This window comes from Malus sylvestris, chromosome 5 (genome assembly GCF_916048215.2).
Source record: "Malus sylvestris chromosome 5, drMalSylv7.2, whole genome shotgun sequence".
NCBI lineage: Eukaryota > Viridiplantae > Streptophyta > Magnoliopsida > Rosales > Rosaceae > Malus > Malus sylvestris.
The window spans coordinates 14,531,686-14,552,311 of record NC_062264.1 but is presented as its reverse complement, the minus strand read 5'-3'; the positions used below and the strand labels follow the sequence as shown (position 1 = coordinate 14,552,311).

The 20,626-nt window shown below is 38.0% G+C and overlaps 1 protein-coding gene and 1 non-coding gene across 3 annotated transcripts; one reads left to right on the top strand and one right to left on the bottom strand.

Moving 5' to 3' along the window:
- The first annotated feature begins 4,210 nt into the window (after positions 1 to 4,210).
- On the top strand, positions 4,211 to 9,769 carry LOC126623467 (probable CoA ligase CCL6). 2 transcript variants are annotated; one of them, XM_050292379.1, is made up of 19 exons: positions 4,211 to 4,476; positions 4,785 to 4,848; positions 4,963 to 5,052; positions 5,291 to 5,347; positions 5,521 to 5,569; positions 5,746 to 5,822; positions 6,071 to 6,110; positions 6,200 to 6,294; positions 6,400 to 6,564; positions 7,180 to 7,290; positions 7,383 to 7,470; positions 7,561 to 7,627; positions 7,706 to 7,781; positions 7,856 to 7,973; positions 8,260 to 8,505; positions 8,654 to 8,793; positions 8,973 to 9,104; positions 9,245 to 9,364; positions 9,510 to 9,769. In XM_050292379.1, the coding sequence occupies exons 1-19, from the start codon at positions 4,334 to 4,336 to the stop codon at positions 9,555 to 9,557; spliced, it is 1,926 nt and encodes a 641-aa protein (XP_050148336.1). In that variant the 5' UTR covers positions 4,211 to 4,333; the 3' UTR covers positions 9,558 to 9,769. The 2 variants fall into 2 exon arrangements, with proteins under 2 accessions (XP_050148336.1, XP_050148335.1); XM_050292378.1 differs by having other exon boundaries at positions 4,213 to 4,476; positions 8,973 to 9,155.
- Positions 4,657 to 4,730, bottom strand: TRNAI-AAU (transfer RNA isoleucine (anticodon AAU)). The gene has a single exon. It is a non-coding gene; the product is annotated as a tRNA-Ile (tRNA).
- Positions 9,770 to 20,626: the final 10,857 nt, after the last annotated feature.

Sequence of the window (20,626 nt, the reverse complement as noted above, 5' to 3'; positions counted from 1 at the left end):
AAGAAAAGAATTGGGGAGACAGTGCGCCAGGAGACTGTCAGCGAGACAGTCAGAGGAAGGATAGAAACCGAGAGGTGAGCACGGGGTGCTGTCTTGCAGCCTTGACTGACAGCAGAATAAAAGAAGAGGTGGGAAGGCGTAGCGAGAAGGAACGGGGAGCAGAGACGTGTAGATAGGCGTTGCCTTTGGGCAGCGAGAGGGCAGCTCAGTGGAAACGCAGACAGAGATCTTTTCCTCTTTCGGTTAAATCTTTCCAAACTTATATTTTATTTCTGTTTTAATAATGTGTAACTAAATTTATCTTGGCTAGAGGTTAATTCAAAGCCATGAATATATTTGTAATATGAATTGATTACCTTCAGTTGTGATTTCTGAGTTGTGATTTAATTTGCTTAACTGCTTGATTGATAACTTATTTTTGTATGTCGATTAAGGATGCATACTTAATTTACATGCATGAATTTGATGCTAGAATATAAGGGAGTTTCACCTAATCGTTATGAACTTATATTCACAAGTAGTGAAGGTTGCTAGTCACAATCACGTTAAGTAAATTCTTGGCATAAGTTTCATGCAAATCATAGTAACGAGTGCCTCGTCAATGCTTATGTTTTTCTTAGAACTTAATGATTCTTGCTTGTATCTCTATTATGCAATTCATGTAGGGAACTTGTAGGGAATGTTTTGGGTTGTCGTATGCAATCATCCAACCCAATAACTTGTGGAAAAACTGAGGGTTAATTAGTGCAATTCACGGTTAATTTGGGGCGTTGAGATTTACAATTTATTGAAAGAACAACTGAAAATCAATTTAGGTTGCATATGTGTCATGTATGGAGAAGAACCCTCTAGCTAGTCTGTCACCTATCCTTTCACCTTAATTTCATGCTTTTGTCAATTCTGTAATTTATTTAAGTTTAATTTACTTCTCGTCAAAACCAAACCCCCACCCCATTATTAAATTATATTATTTAGTTAGTTTTCATTGTTGTTAGTCTTTTAATTCAATTTCCGTCCATTTCAATTCCTAGTGTTTAATTTGATTGTTTTCATTATTTTGAGTCATTCTAAGTGTGTTTCGAGTTATTAGAGTTTTTAGCCTAGTTTTGTGTCCTTGAGTCTTGTTTAATATTTTTAAATTAATTTAGAATAGATTAGCAATCCCTCCTAATCCCCGGCCTAGAACGATACCCTACTTACATCTATACTACAATTGTCAAAAGAGGGTTTAATTTGTGTGTCAAGTAATTCTCGCATCATCCAACAACATATGGGTTACTGGTGATTGGGCCATGGGTGCGAGGTGAGAGCCCAGAAAACGGTTGCGGGCCGTGCTGGTGGATGGTCTAGGGTTACAGGCCCAAAATCGAACCAAACCTAGGCCAAAGAAGCCAGGTTGTCCTTGCTTGCTACTAGCCAAATGAGCTGCAATCATGGGCAGATGTCAAAATGACATCGTCCTAGTATCTTGCTTGACGTTGCTGGGCTTTAGGCCAGCGTCAAGGTCCACAGCGGTGGTGCGGCTGCTGTGCCGCACTGTTCCCAAAAAAAATTTGAAGTTTTTCGACATCCCTAGGGTTTAGGAAACCCTAAATTGCTTCTAATTTATGTATATACTTTGACTTTCAAATTCCACATAGCATAATTGCTTATTGCATGAATAAATATATATTGACAAAATATATGAAAGATATACAATATATATATCAGAAAGAAAATATAAACATAGGGGGTTCATGCATCATGGGGAATGTTTTCATCCTTCAAGGTCGTTTCATATATCTTACCTTATTTTAAACGTACCTGATTGGCAAAAAACAACAAAAGCCTATGAATTTGTAGAAGTTCCTTCGCAGAAAGCCGCAATTGCATCTCCAATGAGTTGTATCACGTTCAACAAAGAAAAATTAAATTGAATCAATAGCATGTAGATCAATTCAAAATAATAAATTAATCATAAAAAGTGATTAAAACGCAATACTCCCCTAATTGAAGAATAAATTCTCTTGTTAGCACCGAATCAAGAGCGTGCTGATAACGTGTTGTAGGCATAATTTACTGAACAATTATGGAGGCCGTATAGAGAGAGAGGGTGCAGCATAGAGAGAAAAAGAGAGAGATGTGTAATTGTGGGTAAATTCTATTCCACACCATTGTGCCTTTATTTATAGTAGTAGGGAAGGTTAATTCCTTACTCTTTTAGGATTTCAACTCTTAATAGGTAATCAACTCGTAACAGAAATATAAGAGATATTCCAAGATATACTAGGATTTACACAATCACATTCCTAATCTAATATGATTGCAACAAAAAATCCAAAAAAAAAAAAAGTTGCGGTGACATCTTCTCTTCCCTACATCCCCAATCCCCAACTCATCGCCACCTTTATCACAACCCTCGCCACCCCCAATGCTTAGATGGCCATGCGGCCACGCCACACCTTTTCCCTTCTCGTTGTGAGTTCATGCATGGGTTTTGGATAGTCTACTAGTTTATGGCGACAGGGCAAGGAGAATGGGGACGGGATTTTGCCAAAGTCGAAGCTCCTCAGTTAGGAATTGGTGGGATTAGGGAGAAGAGTGATGGGTCTATAAACTGGTCATGGAATTGGGGAGGTGAAACTGTGACGGGAATTTGGGTTGACCAAAAAAGCATGAAGATAGATCCCTGATGAATCTATTTCCAAGAACTCAATTCCGACCTCCAAGTTGAGAATCCAATTCCGGGAAATTAAGGAATTGTATTTCAGATTTTGGGTGGGTCTGACGTCATTGTTGATTCCCTGTTATTTGGTAAAATCTTGAATGGCTTGGAATTTGTGTAAAATTCCATTTCCTACACTTTCATTCCGGTTTGGTAAACATGACCAGAGAAAGCTACGGGAGAGAGTTTGAGAGGTGAGAAAGAGATGTTAGTGGGATGTGAAGGATGATGTTTGATGGAATTGATGGATGACAAGAGTATAATGAGTCAGAATGAGGTGGCAAGAGAGAAAATAGTGTATTTTAAAAAAAAACTAATAAAAATAACTTGAAAACTTTGAGTTTTAACAATAAGGACAAAATAAAAGGTGATGTGAATAGTACCAAGATTGATTTTTTTAGTGTAAAAATGTGATTTTTCATTAAATTGAATAATACCGGGAGCTTTTTATTAAAGTTCTCATTTAAAAAATGGAAAAGAAATGATGTCTGATGGATGATGGCACAAAATTATGGGTTTTCAAAATCTCCACTTACCCAACAACTTCTGCAAATTATAAACTAAAAATTGGGCATGTTGGAGGATAGAGGAGCCCCCTGCTGTTTGCTCATGAGCTTGTTCACTTTGAACCTTCTTATCGCACGCCTAGAACAGCGTTGTCTCGTCGGCGCAGCAGAAGACGCCAGCACATCTCCAAGCACCTCCACATCATCAGAATCAACCATCGCCATTTGATCTGGAGTTTGGCCGTGACGTTAGAAATCGAAGTCAAAGTTGAATCAGAAAGATTTTGGGAATTAGGGTTTTTCATGCTGGGTTTGCTCAATTTTTCTGAAAATTGAAAGATTTTGGGGATTAGGGTTAAAGGTCGGAATAGTGGGGAGAGAGAAGGGAGGGGAGGTGAAGATGGTGGAGGAGAGGGAAGAGATCGGGTATGGGATCAGTGTCGGGAGAGTGGAAGATCAAGAGTGGAGAGGAGCATTGGAGAAATCATTTGTGCCTCTGCTTCCCAATTCATGTATGCACCGGAGAGAAAAAAAAAAAGAGGAAAAATCAAAAGGTGGGAAAAATCAAAAGGTGGGAGTGGAGGACTGAGGTCGGGATGAGAATAGTTTTTAATTTTTTTAATTCTTTTAATATCCACGTGGCAACCATTATTGTTCACATGGTACCACATCACCAGTTAACAACTAATTTAACAGCAAACTTAACAACAAAAATTAAAATGTCTCAAAATTGTGACTTTATGTACCAGTCTGGGATGAAAAAAATTTGATGTACTAAATGTAGGAAAACAAGAAATTTTAGGATAGTAAACTAAGATTAACCGAAAAAAAAAAAAATTAACACACCAAAGAGCAAGTACTTCACCAAACTTCGTCTACCATTGTAAATGCCATGTCAGTCCTTTCTGACTAATCTACAAAACACATGCATCTATACAGCTAGCTTGAAGACCCCCTCTCATAAAAGCCGATAAATTGGTTCAGATACAATTTATTGCATTCAGCTGAACCAATCTCCCCCATCCATTTCTCTGTTTCTTGTTGTTAGTTATCACATTCACCAAAAGCCACTTCAGTTCTTATGTTTTAACTAGCTTGCTTGCTTAGTTGGGCAAAAGGGTCGATGGCTTTCGTAGTGAAGGTTGAGGAATCGAGGCCAGCTGCCGACGAGAGGCCATCCGCTGGGCCGGTGTATCGGAGCATTTACGCTAAAGATGGTCTCATGGAGTTGCCGGAGGGGTTGGAATCTCCTTGGCAGTTTTTAAGGTACTTGCTTTTGTTTCGTTTCATGTTAAAATTTGATGTGCGTTATGGGATCAAAGTAATGCACTTGAGATTGAGTGTCACATTTTTCTTCTGAAGGCAGTTGTAGTGAAAAAATGGACAGATAAGTTAACTTTCACAGAAAAATGTAGAGGAAATCATCTTAAAAAAGTATAAAAAAAGTGGCCCATGCAGGTCTCAAACCTGCGACCTTCGCGTTATTAGCACCACGCTCTAACCAGCTGAGCTAATAGGCCATATAATAGGCTGCAATTATTAGTACTTACATGAAACTCTGGTCTTACTTGCAGTGTCTCTGCTAAGAAGTATCCAAACAACCCAATGCTTGGGCGGCGCGAAGTCACAGACAAAAAGGTAAAGCTTCCATTTGAGCGAAAATAGCACCAACGCATTGAAACCCATGATCTAATCTTTCCGACTAAGATTACCAAAACCCAATTTTCAGTTTTTTTTTACTGGAAATGGCAGGTGGGTCCCTATGTGTGGCTTACGTACCAAGAAGTTTATGATTCTGCCATTCGAATTGGTTCAGCCATCAGAAGCCGGGGTGTTAATCCTGTAAGTCACATGCCAATTAAGTATATTTACTGTAGAGCTCAAACACTAGCTAGTTAGTATGTTAATACAATGCTAATTATGAATTTTATATGGTTTCATATGTTGATGTGATCCATAGTTTGCCTTTGGACTAATACTGTTACTCGAAGTTGACGTAAAAATGGCAGTGACAATTATTAAAAGAAAAGGAACCAAATTTAAGTTCGGTTTTATTTTTCTCCCTCAAAAATGTTTACAGGGGGATCGCTGCGGTATATATGGATCAAACTGCCCCCGGTGGCTTACTGCAATGGAGGTAATGCTGTATTTCCTGTCTTTGTGATTGGATGTGTTTATGCATTCCATGCCTTGAAATGCTTGTTAATATTGAGATCGAATTTTGCGACTGGTTGAGTAAATTTTCCTGATTTTGGTGACTGGATGTGACGTTCTGCCGTAATGCTAATATGTTTTGTTCATGTTTTATAGGCCTGTAATAGCCAAGCCATAACATATGTTCCACTCTATGACACGCTTGGTATGTTTTTCCTTCTCTTTCTTCAATAGAACTCGGTGTGTAAATCACCATGACTTTCTGAATACCTTTATATTTTCTTCGTTAATATCATTTCCATGGGCAATTAGACTTTGATGATGGTGGTTGAGTTTGATTAAATATAGCCGATTAACTTTTCACGGTTGTTCATCTTACAGGTGCAAATGCAGTTGAGTTCATCATCAATCATGCTGAAGTTTCAATAGCTTTTGTTCAAGACAACAAACTCCCTTCTGTAAGTTTGCTTTCTATCTATTTCCTTAAGTACAGATGTTCAAGGCTATCGATGTCATTTACTTTGGTACTAAAAGCATCCTAATCCAACTCCGTGGTACCAAAACATCAGATTTCAAAGACCATCTTACCGTTAATACTTTGACGACCGCCTTACTTAATTTCCCCATACATGTGGCTTTTGTTTGAATTTCAGTTTTTTATCTTGATTTCTTAACGACCTTGCTCATATGGTAATGCTTTGTGCAGGTTCTGTCATGCCTTCCAAATTGTTCTACCAATTTTAAAAGTAAGTCATGTTCTATTCCCTTAAAGAGTTGGAATTTGTGGTGCAACTGCTGCAGATTGTAGCTCAGTTATGCATTTTTCTTTTTGCAGCAATTGTCAGTTTTGAAAATGTTTCTAGCACTCAAAAGGAGGAAGCTGAGGGACTAGGGGTATCTTGTTTTTCTTGGGAGGAATTCTCTCAGTTGGTAAGTTGTTTATGCTGTCTTTCTAATGTAAATCCCTTTGCTGGTAAAGGATTCGCCAACTTCATTTTCAATAATGTAAAATGATCTCTTCACACCTTTTCTCAGGGAAATGCAGATTGTGAACTACCTCCGAAACGGAAGACTGACATTTGCACTATAATGTATACAAGTGGGACAACTGGAGAACCAAAAGGTGTAATTATTAGTAACAGAGCAATTCTGGCAGAAGTATTGTCTGTGGAGCAACTACTTTTTCTAACAGATAGAGTGGTAAACAACTGAGCACACTAGTTCCTGGCCTCTTTACGATATATCTCTGGAGTTTTCAAATTAGTGATTTTTCTGCCTCCCAAGGTTAAATTAGAAAAAAGGGAGGATAGCTCCTGCCACTTTTCATGCTTATTTTGGGTATAGAGTAGTTATATCATCACCAGGTTCTTCTCTGCTTACGCTTGGTCATGAAGTAACGTATACTGGCTGTATCTGATGTTTATGTTAGTAAAAGCAAATTATTTCTTTTGTTAAAGAATTGCTTCTCAAGTAAGTTTTTGGTGTTCTGTTTTCCCAATGCCAATATCAAGCACTTTCTGTTTCCTGCATCAATACATCGTGAATGAAGTTGTATTCTGAAATAAAAGTTCGGGCCATTATTTGTTGTCAAACCCACGTGGTGCCTGTTTAGTAATATCTTGCTAAGTCATTCATCCCGTATTTGAACCTAGACTGCTTCCCCTGCCCATCCCAATGCCACTCAAGGGTGCTCATATGCAGAAGCTTCTCTTTTCCGGGTTCTGTGACTGCAATATGAGATCAAAGTTATTTCCTTTTGCTAATCACAGTGATTGACACTAAAATACTCATCTCAAGAAATAAATTCTATTACAGTGTACAGAAGAAGATTCATATTTTTCCTTTCTTCCATTGGCCCATATATATGACCAAATAATGGAGAGCTATTGCATCTACAAAGGATCCTCAGTAGGCTTCTGGCGAGGAGTAAGTTTATAAGACTCATATCTTTCAAAGTTTTCTGATTTCTTAAATTTCTGTAACTTGTTTCTAATGTGATTTCTTTCTTGAGCTTGCAGGATATCAGATTTCTACTCGAGGACCTTCAGGAACTAAGGCCTACTATGTTTTGTGGGGTACCTAGAGTGTATGATCGCATATACTCTGGTAAAATATACGACATACTGATTCAGCCAAATTACCGTCTTTCGATTTTTCTTCTATTCTAAATAGTTGGCTTAAGCTTTGTGCTCACAGGTATTGTTAACAAAGTTTCATCTGGGGGTGTATTGAAGAAGACATTATTCCAATATGCTTATAACTAGTACGGTGACAATAAACTCCCCTCTTTCGTTTGCATTTGCATTCCTCCAATAAAACTAATGAAAGATTTCATTGACAGCAAGTTGGCAAACCTGGAAAAGGGTCTCCCACAAGAAAAAGCAGCACCTCTCTTGGACAAACTTGTCTTTGATAAGGTCTGTCGTTGCTTCCTTCACCATTCCATTCTGATATAGCTATTAACATTCAAACAAATTGTTACTTGTGGTAGATAAAACAAGTATTGGGGGGACGACTTCGTCTATTGTTGTCTGGTGCTGCACCCTTGCCTAGGCATGTGGAGGAATTTTTTAGGGTCACCAGCTGCAGCACTTTATCCCAAGGATATGGTATGGTTGATTGCATATCTGCTCTATAGCATCTAAGAATGATATAAAGATCGTATGAATGGTGCTGCTAGAATCTAATTGACTAATCGACGTAGGTTTTATGGTGACCTTATTTTTAACTGCAATGGAAAGAAAAAATCATTGACCTAAATGAGTTCAATCTCTTCTTAATGATGTTTTGAAAATTCAGTGATGCCAGCGTCTACTCATCCACAGTAGTTTATAAAAGTTCCCTTGAAAATGAAAATGAACCTTCCGTCAAGTTGCTAAACTCTTTTACATGTAGGCCTTACTGAAAGCTGTGGTGGCTGCTTCACGTCCATTAGCAATGTTTTTCCTATGATCGGAACTGTCGGTGTCCCTGTCACAACTATTGAAGCAAGGCTTGAGTCAGTGCCGGCAATGGGATACGATGCACTTTCCAGTGTACCCCGTGGAGAAATTTGCCTGAGAGGAACAACCTTGTTTTCTGGTTACCATAAGCGAGAAGATCTAACAGAGGAAGTCCTTATTGATGGGTGGTTTCATACAGGTAAATTCTTAAACGGTCGGCCATAAAGTAGTCACTTGATGCCCAAGCTTATGGCTTGCTGTGAAGATGTCAGCACTGGACATCTTAGAAATTCTTGTTGATCACTGTATTGCACTGAAAAGTTATGGTGATTTTGATTGCATTTCAGGTGACATTGGAGAATGGCAGGCAGATGGATCAATGAAAATCATAGATAGGAAAAAAAATATATATAAACTATCGCAAGGTGAATATGTTGCCGTGGAAAACATTGAAAGCAAATACTTGCAATGTCCTCTTATCACATCGGTATGTTGCTAGTTTGCTACAGCCAGTGCATGTTAAATTATTTCTATACATTAGAACTCACCCTCTATTTGCCTCAATATATGAGTTTGTATTTCTTGGTCTTTTTAATTTGTGAGACCTCCCTTGTGTTTGTTTTCTAAATTCGTTGATATATATCTTAAATTTCCTCTGGTCGACAGATTTGGGTTTATGGGAACAGCTTCGAGTCATTTCTTGTTGCTGTGGTGGTCCCTGACAGTAAGGCAATGGAGCATTGGGCAGCAGAGTATCACTTGACTGATGATTTCAAATCATTATGTCAAAACTCGAAGGCAAGAAAGTACATTTTGGATGAGCTTAATAGTACTGGTCAGAAACAGCATGTATGTTGATAATATTTCACCCAATTCCCTGTTGCCAATTCCATTACATATATGTCAGTACTCATCGAATTCGGAACACATTCCTGCAGCTTCGAGGTTTTGAGCTGTTAAAAGCAGTTCACTTGGAACCGAATCCCTTTGACATGGAGAGGGATCTCATAACTCCAACATTCAAACTGAAGAGACCACAGCTGCTTAAATATTACAAGGTATGCCACCTTGTCTCTCTTTCTCAAACATGTCATGACTGGTGGCACCTTGAAGTACAAGGGGCAAACCAGTTTTCCATACACAATCCGCTCCATAACTCTCTGTCAAGCTAATACTAACATATTTTCGGAATATCATCTGCAGGACTGTATCGATAAACTTTACAGTGAAGGAAAGGGAGCAAGGCCGTGACAGCATGTATACCATTTAGAAGAACTAGGTAGAATAGTGGCTATCTGCTACCCACAGAGACTCTGGACATGTCGGCTCCCCGTCTAAAGTTAGTTTGTGTGTATTCTAAACATAATATGAAAGTTCTGAATTGAGAAATCATATTGGTCGGAATTTCAGTTTGCGTCCAATATTGCACAAAGACGCAGAAATGCAATATGCATTTTAGAGCACCTTCAGTCCTTGACTATAGATATCAGATATTTGACGAGTGTGAGATGCTTCCTTCCCAAACCATATATATGTATGTGGAACTAGGGGTGAGTGGCTATTGGTTTGATTCGGTTTGAAACGAAAAATATAACAGAATCAATCAACCTTCAACATTTCGGTTTTGACAATTACCACCATCAAAACCAAACCAAACCAAATCATTGCTAACCGGTTTGATTTGGTCGGTTTAAACCTGTTCCAATACACCAACAGAAACTTTTATGCAACCAATCCAGCTGTTGTCTTTTTAGTTTTTCTCAACTTTCTAAACCCTCCACCGCCTACAACTTTTAACGAGGAAAATTTCTGCATCAAATCAAGTCTTTGAGCTGTGTACTAGGTACCATTTCCAACACTTTGAGCTAGCCTGCAGCTTTGTATCACGGTTGCAGCAAACAATATGGAGTCCATAAATTACCTCTTCACAGAGATATGAAGTATTTCTGAGCTTTAGAGATGAAGACACACACTACAACTTTACGGATCATTTGTACCACAATTTGGTTCAGAATGTTGGTATATGGTCCAGCCCATGATCAATGTTCTAGATTATTCTAGTAAGCAAGAGAGAAGGCTGGAGCTTGCTAGACAATTCTAGCATGTTATTAAGTTGATGGAAGAAGCTAGAGAGTACTAGCTTCCTTGGTTGCAAATGGAAAGATCTAGAAGCTACAATTATGTGGCTAGTCTAGAATTTTCTATACAAGAGGTTTGAAGAAGGAACTAGAAACTAGTAGAATGCCAAGCCCTCACCTATAAATATGGGTGTGATGTAACCAATCAAGAACCAAGTGTGAGTAGCAAAGGATCAAGTCCAAAGCTAGAGTTTCACTCCAAGAGTGAGAGTGAGCGTGTTCCACTACACATTGTGTGAGTGAAGTTTAGAGTGATAGAAAGTGTGTTATACTTTCTTGTATCCATCAAGCCTTGTCTTTGGCTTGGTAAGACTACTCTTGTTGTACTCATCTTTTTCATATAGTGAAGATTGATCCTTGTTTGGTGGACGTAGGCATAAATTGCCGAACCACATAAATTCTTGGTGTCCATTTTCTACTTTACCTTTGTGCATTCTCTATCTTGTAGTACCGACATTCCTAACACAGAAGGGGATCAAAACCTTCAGAGATGATAACGAGCTTCCAAGTGGAAAAGAAATATCGCCTGCGCTTCTCAAAGCAATTGAAGAGTCACGACATTTTGTGGTCGTATTTTCTGAAAGTTATGCATAATCAACGCGATGCTTGGATGTGGATGTGAGGATCCTTCAGTGTAAAGAGTATTCGAAGCAACAAGATGTCTGGCCATTTTCTACAAAGTGGATCCCTCTGAAGCATGGAATCAGATGGGCAGTTTTGGTCATGCACTTGCTGACCATGAATGTAACTTCAAAGGGGATATGGACAAGGTACAAAAATGGAGGAGAGTTCTCACAAAAGCTGCAAACTTGTCTGGTTCGCATTTTTCGGACAGGTATATATAGTTTCTAACACTATTATTTAGCTACCTTTTCTGGTTACATAACTTATTCAATCTGAGAGTGATTTGTAAACTATAAGAAATCCTATATACTAAAACTCAGCTTTCGAGGGCACTGTTGATGACCACTGGCCGGACGATTTTGCCCCTCTGTTTTCCATCTGTTTCCCTTGTTGTTTCCTCATCTGTACAGTCAAACGGCTGTTTTGTCCATTCAATCCACGTGTCGATCATCGATCGACCCTCCATTTTGACTGTACCTTCTAGATTTTTCTCTTGGTTTCCGCTGCTCTCTCAGGCCGTGTTTGGTACGCCGTATATAGTACCGGACAGGACTACTAATACAGAATCGAGTGTTTGGTGCTCTCTCATATTAAATTGGATCAGACTAATTTAATCCGATCAAGGTCTAAAACATCGCTGATATCGAAAATATCGGTAGTCCAAAAACACAGAAATTTCGATGGAAATATCGGGATATTATCGATATCGATAAAAATTGAATAAAAACCACGGAAATTATAAGAAAAACTTGGAAATTTTTATTGAAACTTTGCAGGATGTTTATTTAATCAATTATCTATTAGTTTATCACAAAAAATTGAAAGGAAATGCATTGCATAATGGATTTAACTGATTTAAGTTGATTATATAGCGAGCTGGCAAACATTGTGAGTGTAGAAAATATGTAGTAATTAATGAAAGAAGTTTAAACACACCATAATCATTTATATATAATGAATTAGTACAATATTTTACACTTTATATATTGCATGGTAAGATACATGAGTGACTTAGTAACACATAGAGTTCCTATGAGGTTCAAAATTTTCACTATCTTCATCATCTCTATGTGTAGAGTAAGTGTATTGTGAAGAGTAGTCATCAAATGATAAATCCCCAAAATAGTTTTGCATGTAATTGTTAACATGCCACCCATATGGATCCGAGATTGGTTGACGTTGTCCATAAGCAAAATCATTTGAAGATTGAGTCTCAGATTCTTTCCATGAGTCACTCGATTCCATCCTAACAGGAATGAGATATGAAGGGTAGGGAAATTGTTGGTTATGAGTACAACCATAGTTACTACTTCTCACTCCAACAGAGTCCGAAGTTATAGATAACGAGTCATCTTCTTGACTTGACAAAGTCCCCTTGCCTCTTTTTCTACGAGTATAGTCATTCCCTATGGCACCAATTCCTGGTCCTGCCTGCCTACTGCCATGGTCCTCATCCTGTGTTGCATGCGTGAAGTTTGCCTCACCAGTGATGCGTAAAATAACTAAACACACAAATTAAACCCTCTTGTTGACAATTGTAGTATGGATAAGTAGGGATCGTTCTTAAACCGGGGATTAGGAGGGATTGCTAAACACTCTAAACTGACTCAAATACGTAAAACAAAGTTTAAAACACTAAACTAGAATCAAAGAATGCAAAACAAAACTCTGAAACACTAAAACAAACCAAAAGACTCAAAACAACACAAAAACACTCAAAACTGCCTTAAAAACACTTTCTGGGCAGTTTTGAACTCTAACACAAACTTGGACGAATTTGGGTTATAACTTGAATCAAAACACTTAAAAACACTAACTAAATTGATTTCTAACTAATCTAACACTTTAAAATAATGGGGGATTTGGTTTTGACGAATTTGAGAATAAAGAAAACAGATTGTAACTAAAACAGATTTTTAAAACGAATTTGGATGAAACTATGGATAAAAAGATAGTTAGGAGGTTCTTCTCCACACATGACACACTTGCATACAAAACGATTTCCAGTTGCTTTTCAATAAGCTATGAATTCTCAACGCCCCAGATTAACCGTGAATTGCACTAATTAACCCTTAGATTTTCCAAAAGTTATTGAATTGGATGATTGCATACGACAACCCAAAGCATTCCCCACAAGTTCCCTACATGAATTGCATAATAGAGATACAAGTAAGAATCATTAAGTTCTATGAAAATCATAAGCATTGACGAAGCATTCGTTACTATGAATTGCATGAAACTTATGCCAAGAATTTACTTAAAGCGATTGTGACTAGCAACCTTCACTACTTGTGAATATAAGTTCGTAACGATTAGGTGAAACTCCCTTATATTCTAGCATCAAATTCATGCATGAAAATTAAGCGTGCACTCTCAACCAACATACACAAATCAGTTTTTATACGAACGGATAAGTAAATTGAATTCACAACTTATAAAACACAACTGGATGTAATCAAATCATATTGCAAGCATGAACATGGTTTCGAATCATCCCCTAACTAAGAGGGGTTTAGTTCCTCATACTCACAAAACAAAGATTATTGAATTGAAACATTGAAAACAAAAGAAAGATTACACTTAGAAACGCTCCAACAATCCAACGTCTTGAATGGCAAGCACGTCCAAGGGTCTCCTTCTTTCTTCTTTGCTGCGACACAAGGGTGTTTGGTGATGATTTGTGGTGAATTGTGGTGGTGGATGGATGTAGGCAGGTTATGGTGAAGGATGGAATGTGGAATGGCTAATAAGAAGAGCCCTCAGAACTTGCGACAAAGGGTGGTATATATAGGCTAAGGCACGGTTTTGATGTGTTTTAGGGAAAGAAATAACTTAGCTATCTTATCCTATAATTAAAAGTCAGAAATCAATGGAAAATATGCAAGAAAGGTGCAGGAATTAAAGAGAATAGGAAAGGGAAATTCGGCAAAAATTGTAGGACAGATTTAGGAATGTGTTTTGAGGCACAAAATAGGTAAGAATCCTCTCCCCTTGTGCAGCAAGAATTGAAACAAAAGGGAATGTAATTTTGGGTCAGAAATAGGTAAGAAAGAGTCAGAAATTAAAGAGAAATAGGTAACAAAGATGTGGCACAATATAGGAAAGGTACTTAAGGTCAGAAATTAAAAGGGAAAGAGGATGTATGGTGCAGCAAGGGACAAGGGAGAAAGGGAAAGGTGTTTTTGGTTCAGAAATTAGGGAAACATGGCAAGGGAAATTGTTGCACAAGAGGAGACAAGGATGAAGCACAAAGGGGACAAGGCGCCACCTTTGTAGGAGGTGCTGAAATTGTGTCTTCTAAGCTTCCAAACTGACTTCTAACATCCTTTAGGCCTTCAATTTCGTCAATCAATATTACTCCAAGCATAAGATATTCAATTCATGCCCAAAACTGCTCCAAAAGGCTCCAAAATGCATCTTTTTGCATACTTTGTCCTTAGAACCTGAAATTGCACGAAAATGACTTTAAACACTAAAATAACTAAGGAAAACAACATAAATGCCAAGAAACAAGCTAACTAGGTCGCATAAATATGCTCCTATCAACCAGTGAAGGGGCTCATAAATCCGGAAAGTGGTCCAACATAATTTCCATATCCACCACTACCTCCAGCTCCACTATATCCTTCATCATTCCCACCTCCGGTGGTAAGTGAGTCTCCTGATCTTGTACTAGAGCTATCATTAGTATCAGCAGGATCTTGTGGTTGTGTAGGATTGGAAGAATGTGGAATTCCAGTGTTTCTTGGTCTTGGGCGCAAAAGTTCTTCGAAAGAGTCAACGCTGCTAGATCCCACCTCCTCCTCTAATACTCTTTCTACATTTATCCTTTCATTACGTGCTTCTTCAGCAACTCTTAGAGCTGGGTTGCCTTCATCATCTAAATGAAGAGATCTAATCCATTGATAAAGTTGGTTACCCTTTGTATCATCATCTTCAACAACAATATCAAACACATCTAGTGGGTCACCACGGTCGACATGATCTATTTTTGCTTCCTTATCTCGAATTTGAAGCTTCATGTTGTAGTAACAATAAACTAATTTTTCCAACCTACTATGAGCCAACCTATTTCTTTGCTTTGTGTGTATGAGTGCAAATGTACTCCAATTTCTTTGATTGCTAACTTTCTCATAGTTAGTGCATCAGTCTCATACATGATCCACCATTCAGCTAGAATGAAAAACAATGTTGATAAGCCTAATAACTCCAACAAATTCTATATAAACTGATAGTGAAATATGTTTACACTCACTAGGAGACATTTTTGTTCGAGCAACAACTAATGTTGGTTCTCCAAAAGTTCTTCTTGCATCTTTAAACCATGTTAGCTGAATTCAATAAATCGTGTTAGTTTAATCCAACAATGTAATTATTATAATTTAAGTAATTGTGTACCTCATTTCCAAATTGACCAACTGCTAGTGATGCAGGGTCAAATTTAGAGTATACATTATGTACCACACGTATAAGGGTACCATCATCTCCAAGACCAGGTCTATATTGGTATCGAGGATTCAAATAATATACTATTCAAAGAAACACATACTCTAATAAGAGAAATAATACTTATGCAACTAAAGAAATGAATTGTAAATTATGACATAATTTATATATGCTGCATGCAAATCGTGGTATAATGTTTTATACCATCAGTCATCAATTATCTTTATGACCCATCTTGCACCATGTTTTCTTTCCAAGTCCTCCTTCACTACATGCATCAACTCATATATTGCCCCCATAGTAGGATACACTTCTGTGTCAACGATTTGTAAAACTTTGTAAAGAGGTTCAAACAGTTGGCACACATGTTCTGATTGAGTCCAAAAAGCATGATCAAGCACTATACTTTCCACCATACGACCTGCATTTGAGCGGCTGAAATTGTGGTTGGCCCAATCATCACTGGTGAATAGTTGCTTCAACCTTGCTTTCTTCTTAAGTAGGCTGTCTAATGCAATATAGTTGGTGGCGAATCGAGTGGTAGCTAGACGAATAATTTCTCCTTTGCAAAATTCACGCATCTTGGCCAACAACCAACCGTGATTGTAAATATAATTTGTGATCGTTCTAGCTCTTTTTACGACATTAGCAATATTCTCTCTCTTCACCATTGCCTCAAACATGAGATCAATACAATGTGCTGCACATGATGTCCAAAACACATTATGATGCTTCAATAACTTTTTTTCAGCTTTGACAAATGCAGAACCGTTGTCAGTCACAACTTGGACAACATTATGCTCTCCCACCTCCATGATTACATCCTTCAATAATTTGTATATATACTTGTAGTTCTTTATATGGTCTGAAGCATCAACGGACTTCAAACAAATTATCTTTCCCTTGGAGTATACCATGAAGTTTATGATAGACAATCTGGTTAGGCCAGTTCATCTGTCACACATGATTGTGCAACCATTAGTTTCCCACTTTGACCTCAAGTTGTTAACATACTCGCCAATGTCTTTATACTCCATTTCCAAATATTTGTTTCTTACCTCATAGGGAGTGGGAGGTTGTACTCCAACACCGGCTTGTTGACATCCCAATACCATATTTTTGAAATAATATGATGATGCCTTCTCAGCAGGGACATTTTCATAGATAAAGAACTTGCTAATTAGACGCCCCATTCCCTCCTTCACATTACCTCCAGTGACATAACTCCAAACACTCTTTTGACGTGCTTTGGATGACTTATATAAACTTGGGGCTATTAGTGGTGTTGGTTGTGATTTTCTAATACTTGCTCCTCGTCTCATTTGTGCACCACCACTTGTCCCGGAACCTTGTGCTCTATTAGGAATTTTGTGATGGTGTTCTCTTTCCCATGTTGACTGTTTGGAGGCACGTAATGCTTGTTTGAAATTGCGTCATTCTTCAGGTCCTATGTCATCATCACATTCGTTCTCATCGTCATCACCATCACTGTCAATCGCTTGGCCAATGACTTCTCCTCGTAGCCCAGCTCGAATATTTTCCATTCCATGTGTTTTCTTTTCCTTTTGGTGTTTTTTATTTTTTAATAATGTGGTGATGAATGCCTTCACTTCTGGGGGGACATTATCGCATTGTGATCGGATGATATTTATATATATTTTTACTTCGAATTCACTCGTCTTTTCTTAGTTAGTTCCTTATATTTTTAATCTATTTACGTTATTTTTATGTTTTTAGGATTTGTTATGCAAAGAAAATAAAAATAGCACAAATGAGTTTTAAATAATAAACAGAAAGAATATTGGTTTTATTTTTGGATTGGGTTTTATTTTGGTTTATTTTGATTTATTGTGTTTGTAGGAGAAGAAAGTGGAAAGCACTGAGAAATTAAATAGAAAAACGTGGGACGGACAGACTGCAAAGGGAATAAGTGGCAGGTCCAAAGCTAGGCGTGAAAGCTGCTTTGCAGCTGGTCAGCAGATGGGATGGAATAAAAATATGAAGTGATAACAGGAAAGAAAAAGAGAAACAAATAAAATAAAGGAAAGAAAGATAGCAAGGCAGAAACGTGAAAGCAGGTGGGGGCTGACGTGGAGAAAAGGGACGGTCAGAATTGATGCAAGAATAAAATCAAGAAGTACCTGCTTGGTTGTCGAGGGAGGCAGCTCGAGCTTCATTTTTGGTGGAGGGAGGAAAATAATAAAAGGAGGAAAAGAGGTCAGAAGACAGGGGGGTCTTGGAGCGGGAGAAGGGAGCTGCCCTTTGGGCAGCTCGCAGAAGGTCAGCTCGCAGAGGCAGGAGAGGAGATAGACACGGGGAGAAGGGAGACTGACGGGCACAGTGAGAAGAAAATTAGAGGCTTCACTCCATTTCTCTCGGTTAAATCTTTTCAAACTTCTATTTTATTTCTGTTTTTAATAATGTGTAATTAAATTTATTTTGGCTAGAGGTTAATTCAAAGCCATGAATATATTTGTAATATGAATTGATTACCTTCGGTTGTGATTTCATAAGTTGTGATTTCAATTTACTTATCCGTTCGTATAAAAACTGATTTGTGTATGTTGGTTGAGAGTGCACGCTTAATTTACATGCATGAATTTGATGCTAGAATATAAGTGAATTTCACCTAATCGTTATGAACTTATTTTCACAAGTAGTAAAGGTTGCTAGTCACAATCACGTTAAGTAAATTCTTGGCAAGAGTATCATGCTTTTCATAGTTACGAATGCCTCGTCAATGCTTATAGTTTTCACAAAGTTTAATGATCTTTGATTGTATCTCTATTGTGCTTTTCACGTAGGGGACTTTTGAAGAATGTTTTGAATTGTTGTATGCGTTTTCCCGTCCAATTCAATAACTTAAGGAAAACTTGAAGATTAAAAAAAGTGCTGTTCACGGTTAATCTGGAGTATTGAGATTCACAATTTATTGAAAGAACAACTGAAAATCAATTTAGATTGCATATGTGTCATGTGTGGAGAAGAACCCTCTAGCTAGTCCGTCATTTATCATTTTACCTTAATTTTATGTTTTTATCAATTCTGTAATTTAATTAAGTTTATTTTACTTTTCATCAAAACCAAACACCCATCCATTATTAAATTATATTATTTAGTTAGTTTTCTTTGTTTTTAGTCTTTTAATTCAATTTCCGTCCATTTCAATTCCTAGTGTCTAATTTGATTGTTTTCATTATTTTGAGTCATTTTAAGTGTGTTTCGAGTTATTAGAGTTTTTAGCCTAGTTTTGAGTCCTTGAGTCTTGTTTAATATTTTTAAATTAATTTAGAATAGATTAGCAATCCCTCATAATCCCCGGCCTAGAACGATACCCTACTTACATCTATACTACAATTGTCAAAAAGAGGGTTTAATTTGTGTGTCAAGTAATTTACGCATCAAATTTTGGCGCCGTTGCCGGGGATTAGCAACTTTGCTAATCCCTTTATTTTTGTTTTTGTTTATGTTTATATTGGTGTTTGTGTATTTTACTTTTGATATTTGATTTATTTTTCTTTCTTTGATTTTAGGTTCAAATGGAGCCGAGGGAAATTTAAAGGAAAGATGCGTCCGGCTAAAGACGTTAAATCAAGCGCTTCTTGGGAGGCAACCCAAGCATTCAACGAAGGGAGACTTTGGAATCGCTAACCCAATCAGCTTTGCATTCTTCCAACCTTATCTTTACTGCTTTCATTTTGCTTTGTTTAGTTAGTTGTGTTATTTGGTTGATTTCTGTGAGTTTGTGTTATTTAGTTTAAGTGTGGGGGAAGGTTAACCAAAGTCTCTTTACATTAATTTACATATAAAAAAAATATAAAAAAATTAAAAATTAAAAAAAAAAAACATAAAAAAAAATTAAAAAATTTTAAAAAAAAAAAAAATACAAAAAAAAAAAAAATTAAAAAAGTACAAATATTTTACAATGATGTAAACTAATAGTATTCATTGGTCGGGTGGTGCTTCAGTAGTAGGCGGGGCTTCAGCAGTCGGCGGGGCCACAGAAGGAGGAGGCAGCAGAGGTTGATCAGTTGGAGCTTCACTACGCGGTGCCGCTCCAGAAGACGAAGGCAGATGCTGTTGGAACAAACCCACAAACCTTCGATGATCAAGTAAAATTTGACCATCAGTGTCCTGCATCTGGTCAATCTTCCTCTTCATGCTGGTGGCATAGTTGTGTGCAAGCTTATGTAATTGTTTATTTTCATGCTTGAGTCCTCTAATCTCCTCTTTGAGACTCTGTATTTCAGCCACCAACGATTCAACGTGACGGGTTCGAGCAAATAGGCGTTGGGCCATGTTGGACACAGAACCCGCACACTGCACGCTAAGAGCCAGAGACTCCTTAACCGCCAATTCATCAGACCGCGTAGCGAGCAGTCTGTTATCTCTGGGGGTGACAAGGTTCCGGGCCACCACCGCAGCAGTCATGTCATTTTTCATCATCGAATCCCCCACGGTAAGAGGACCGGTAGGGGATATGAAGGATGGGCGCCATATATTGTCTGGTGAAGGCGGAGCTGCCTCTTCACCAATGTTCAAGTCAAAACGACGATCGGAAGGGCCAGACATTTTTCAGAGGTGGTGAAGAAAGAAGAGAGTCGGAATGATCAAGATTAAACAAGTGCAAGAAGGGAGTGTTTACAGGAGGGTGCTCAAGTGTGTTGTGGAACAAAATTAACGCCTCTATAAAAAGAAGAAATCAAAGAGGCGCTCCTCAGAGAAGCGTCCTCTCGCAAATCGAAGAGTCGGGGCTCCTTTCTCAAACGCCTGATTCTTTTCTCAAAAGAGGAGTTTCCTTTCTCAAAAGCCGGATTCTTTTCTCAAAAGAGGCATTTCATTTCTCAAAAAATGGGCTTGCTCAGAAACCACGAGCCGAACCCCGGATTTCAAAAGATCAATTTGTCCAGACGTGTCGTCACTCGTCACATGCAACTGGCAGCTTTGCGAAAATTACGGGCAGCTTTGTCAGAAAGCGCGTAATTTGTACTATTCATCCATCCACCGGCTGCCGACAATGAGTGAGAGAATAGTTCCGGTTGTGAAGAAAAGCCCTATAAGTTTCTACCTTCGCCTTCCACAGCAAAGGCACACCCTCTCAGCACTTCTTCA

Bases quoted from the DNA above. Each gene is read 5' to 3' on its own strand.
- LOC126623467 (XM_050292378.1), top strand. From the start codon at position 4,334: ATGGCTTTCGTAGTGAAGGTTGAGGAATCGAGGCCAGCTGCCGACGAG. The intron at 7,291-7,382 runs GTAAGTTTATAA...TTGAGCTTGCAG, and splicing joins CAGTAGGCTTCTGGCGAGGA to GATATCAGATTTCTACTCGA. The intron at 8,506-8,653 runs GTAAATTCTTAA...ATTGCATTTCAG, and splicing joins TGATGGGTGGTTTCATACAG to GTGACATTGGAGAATGGCAG.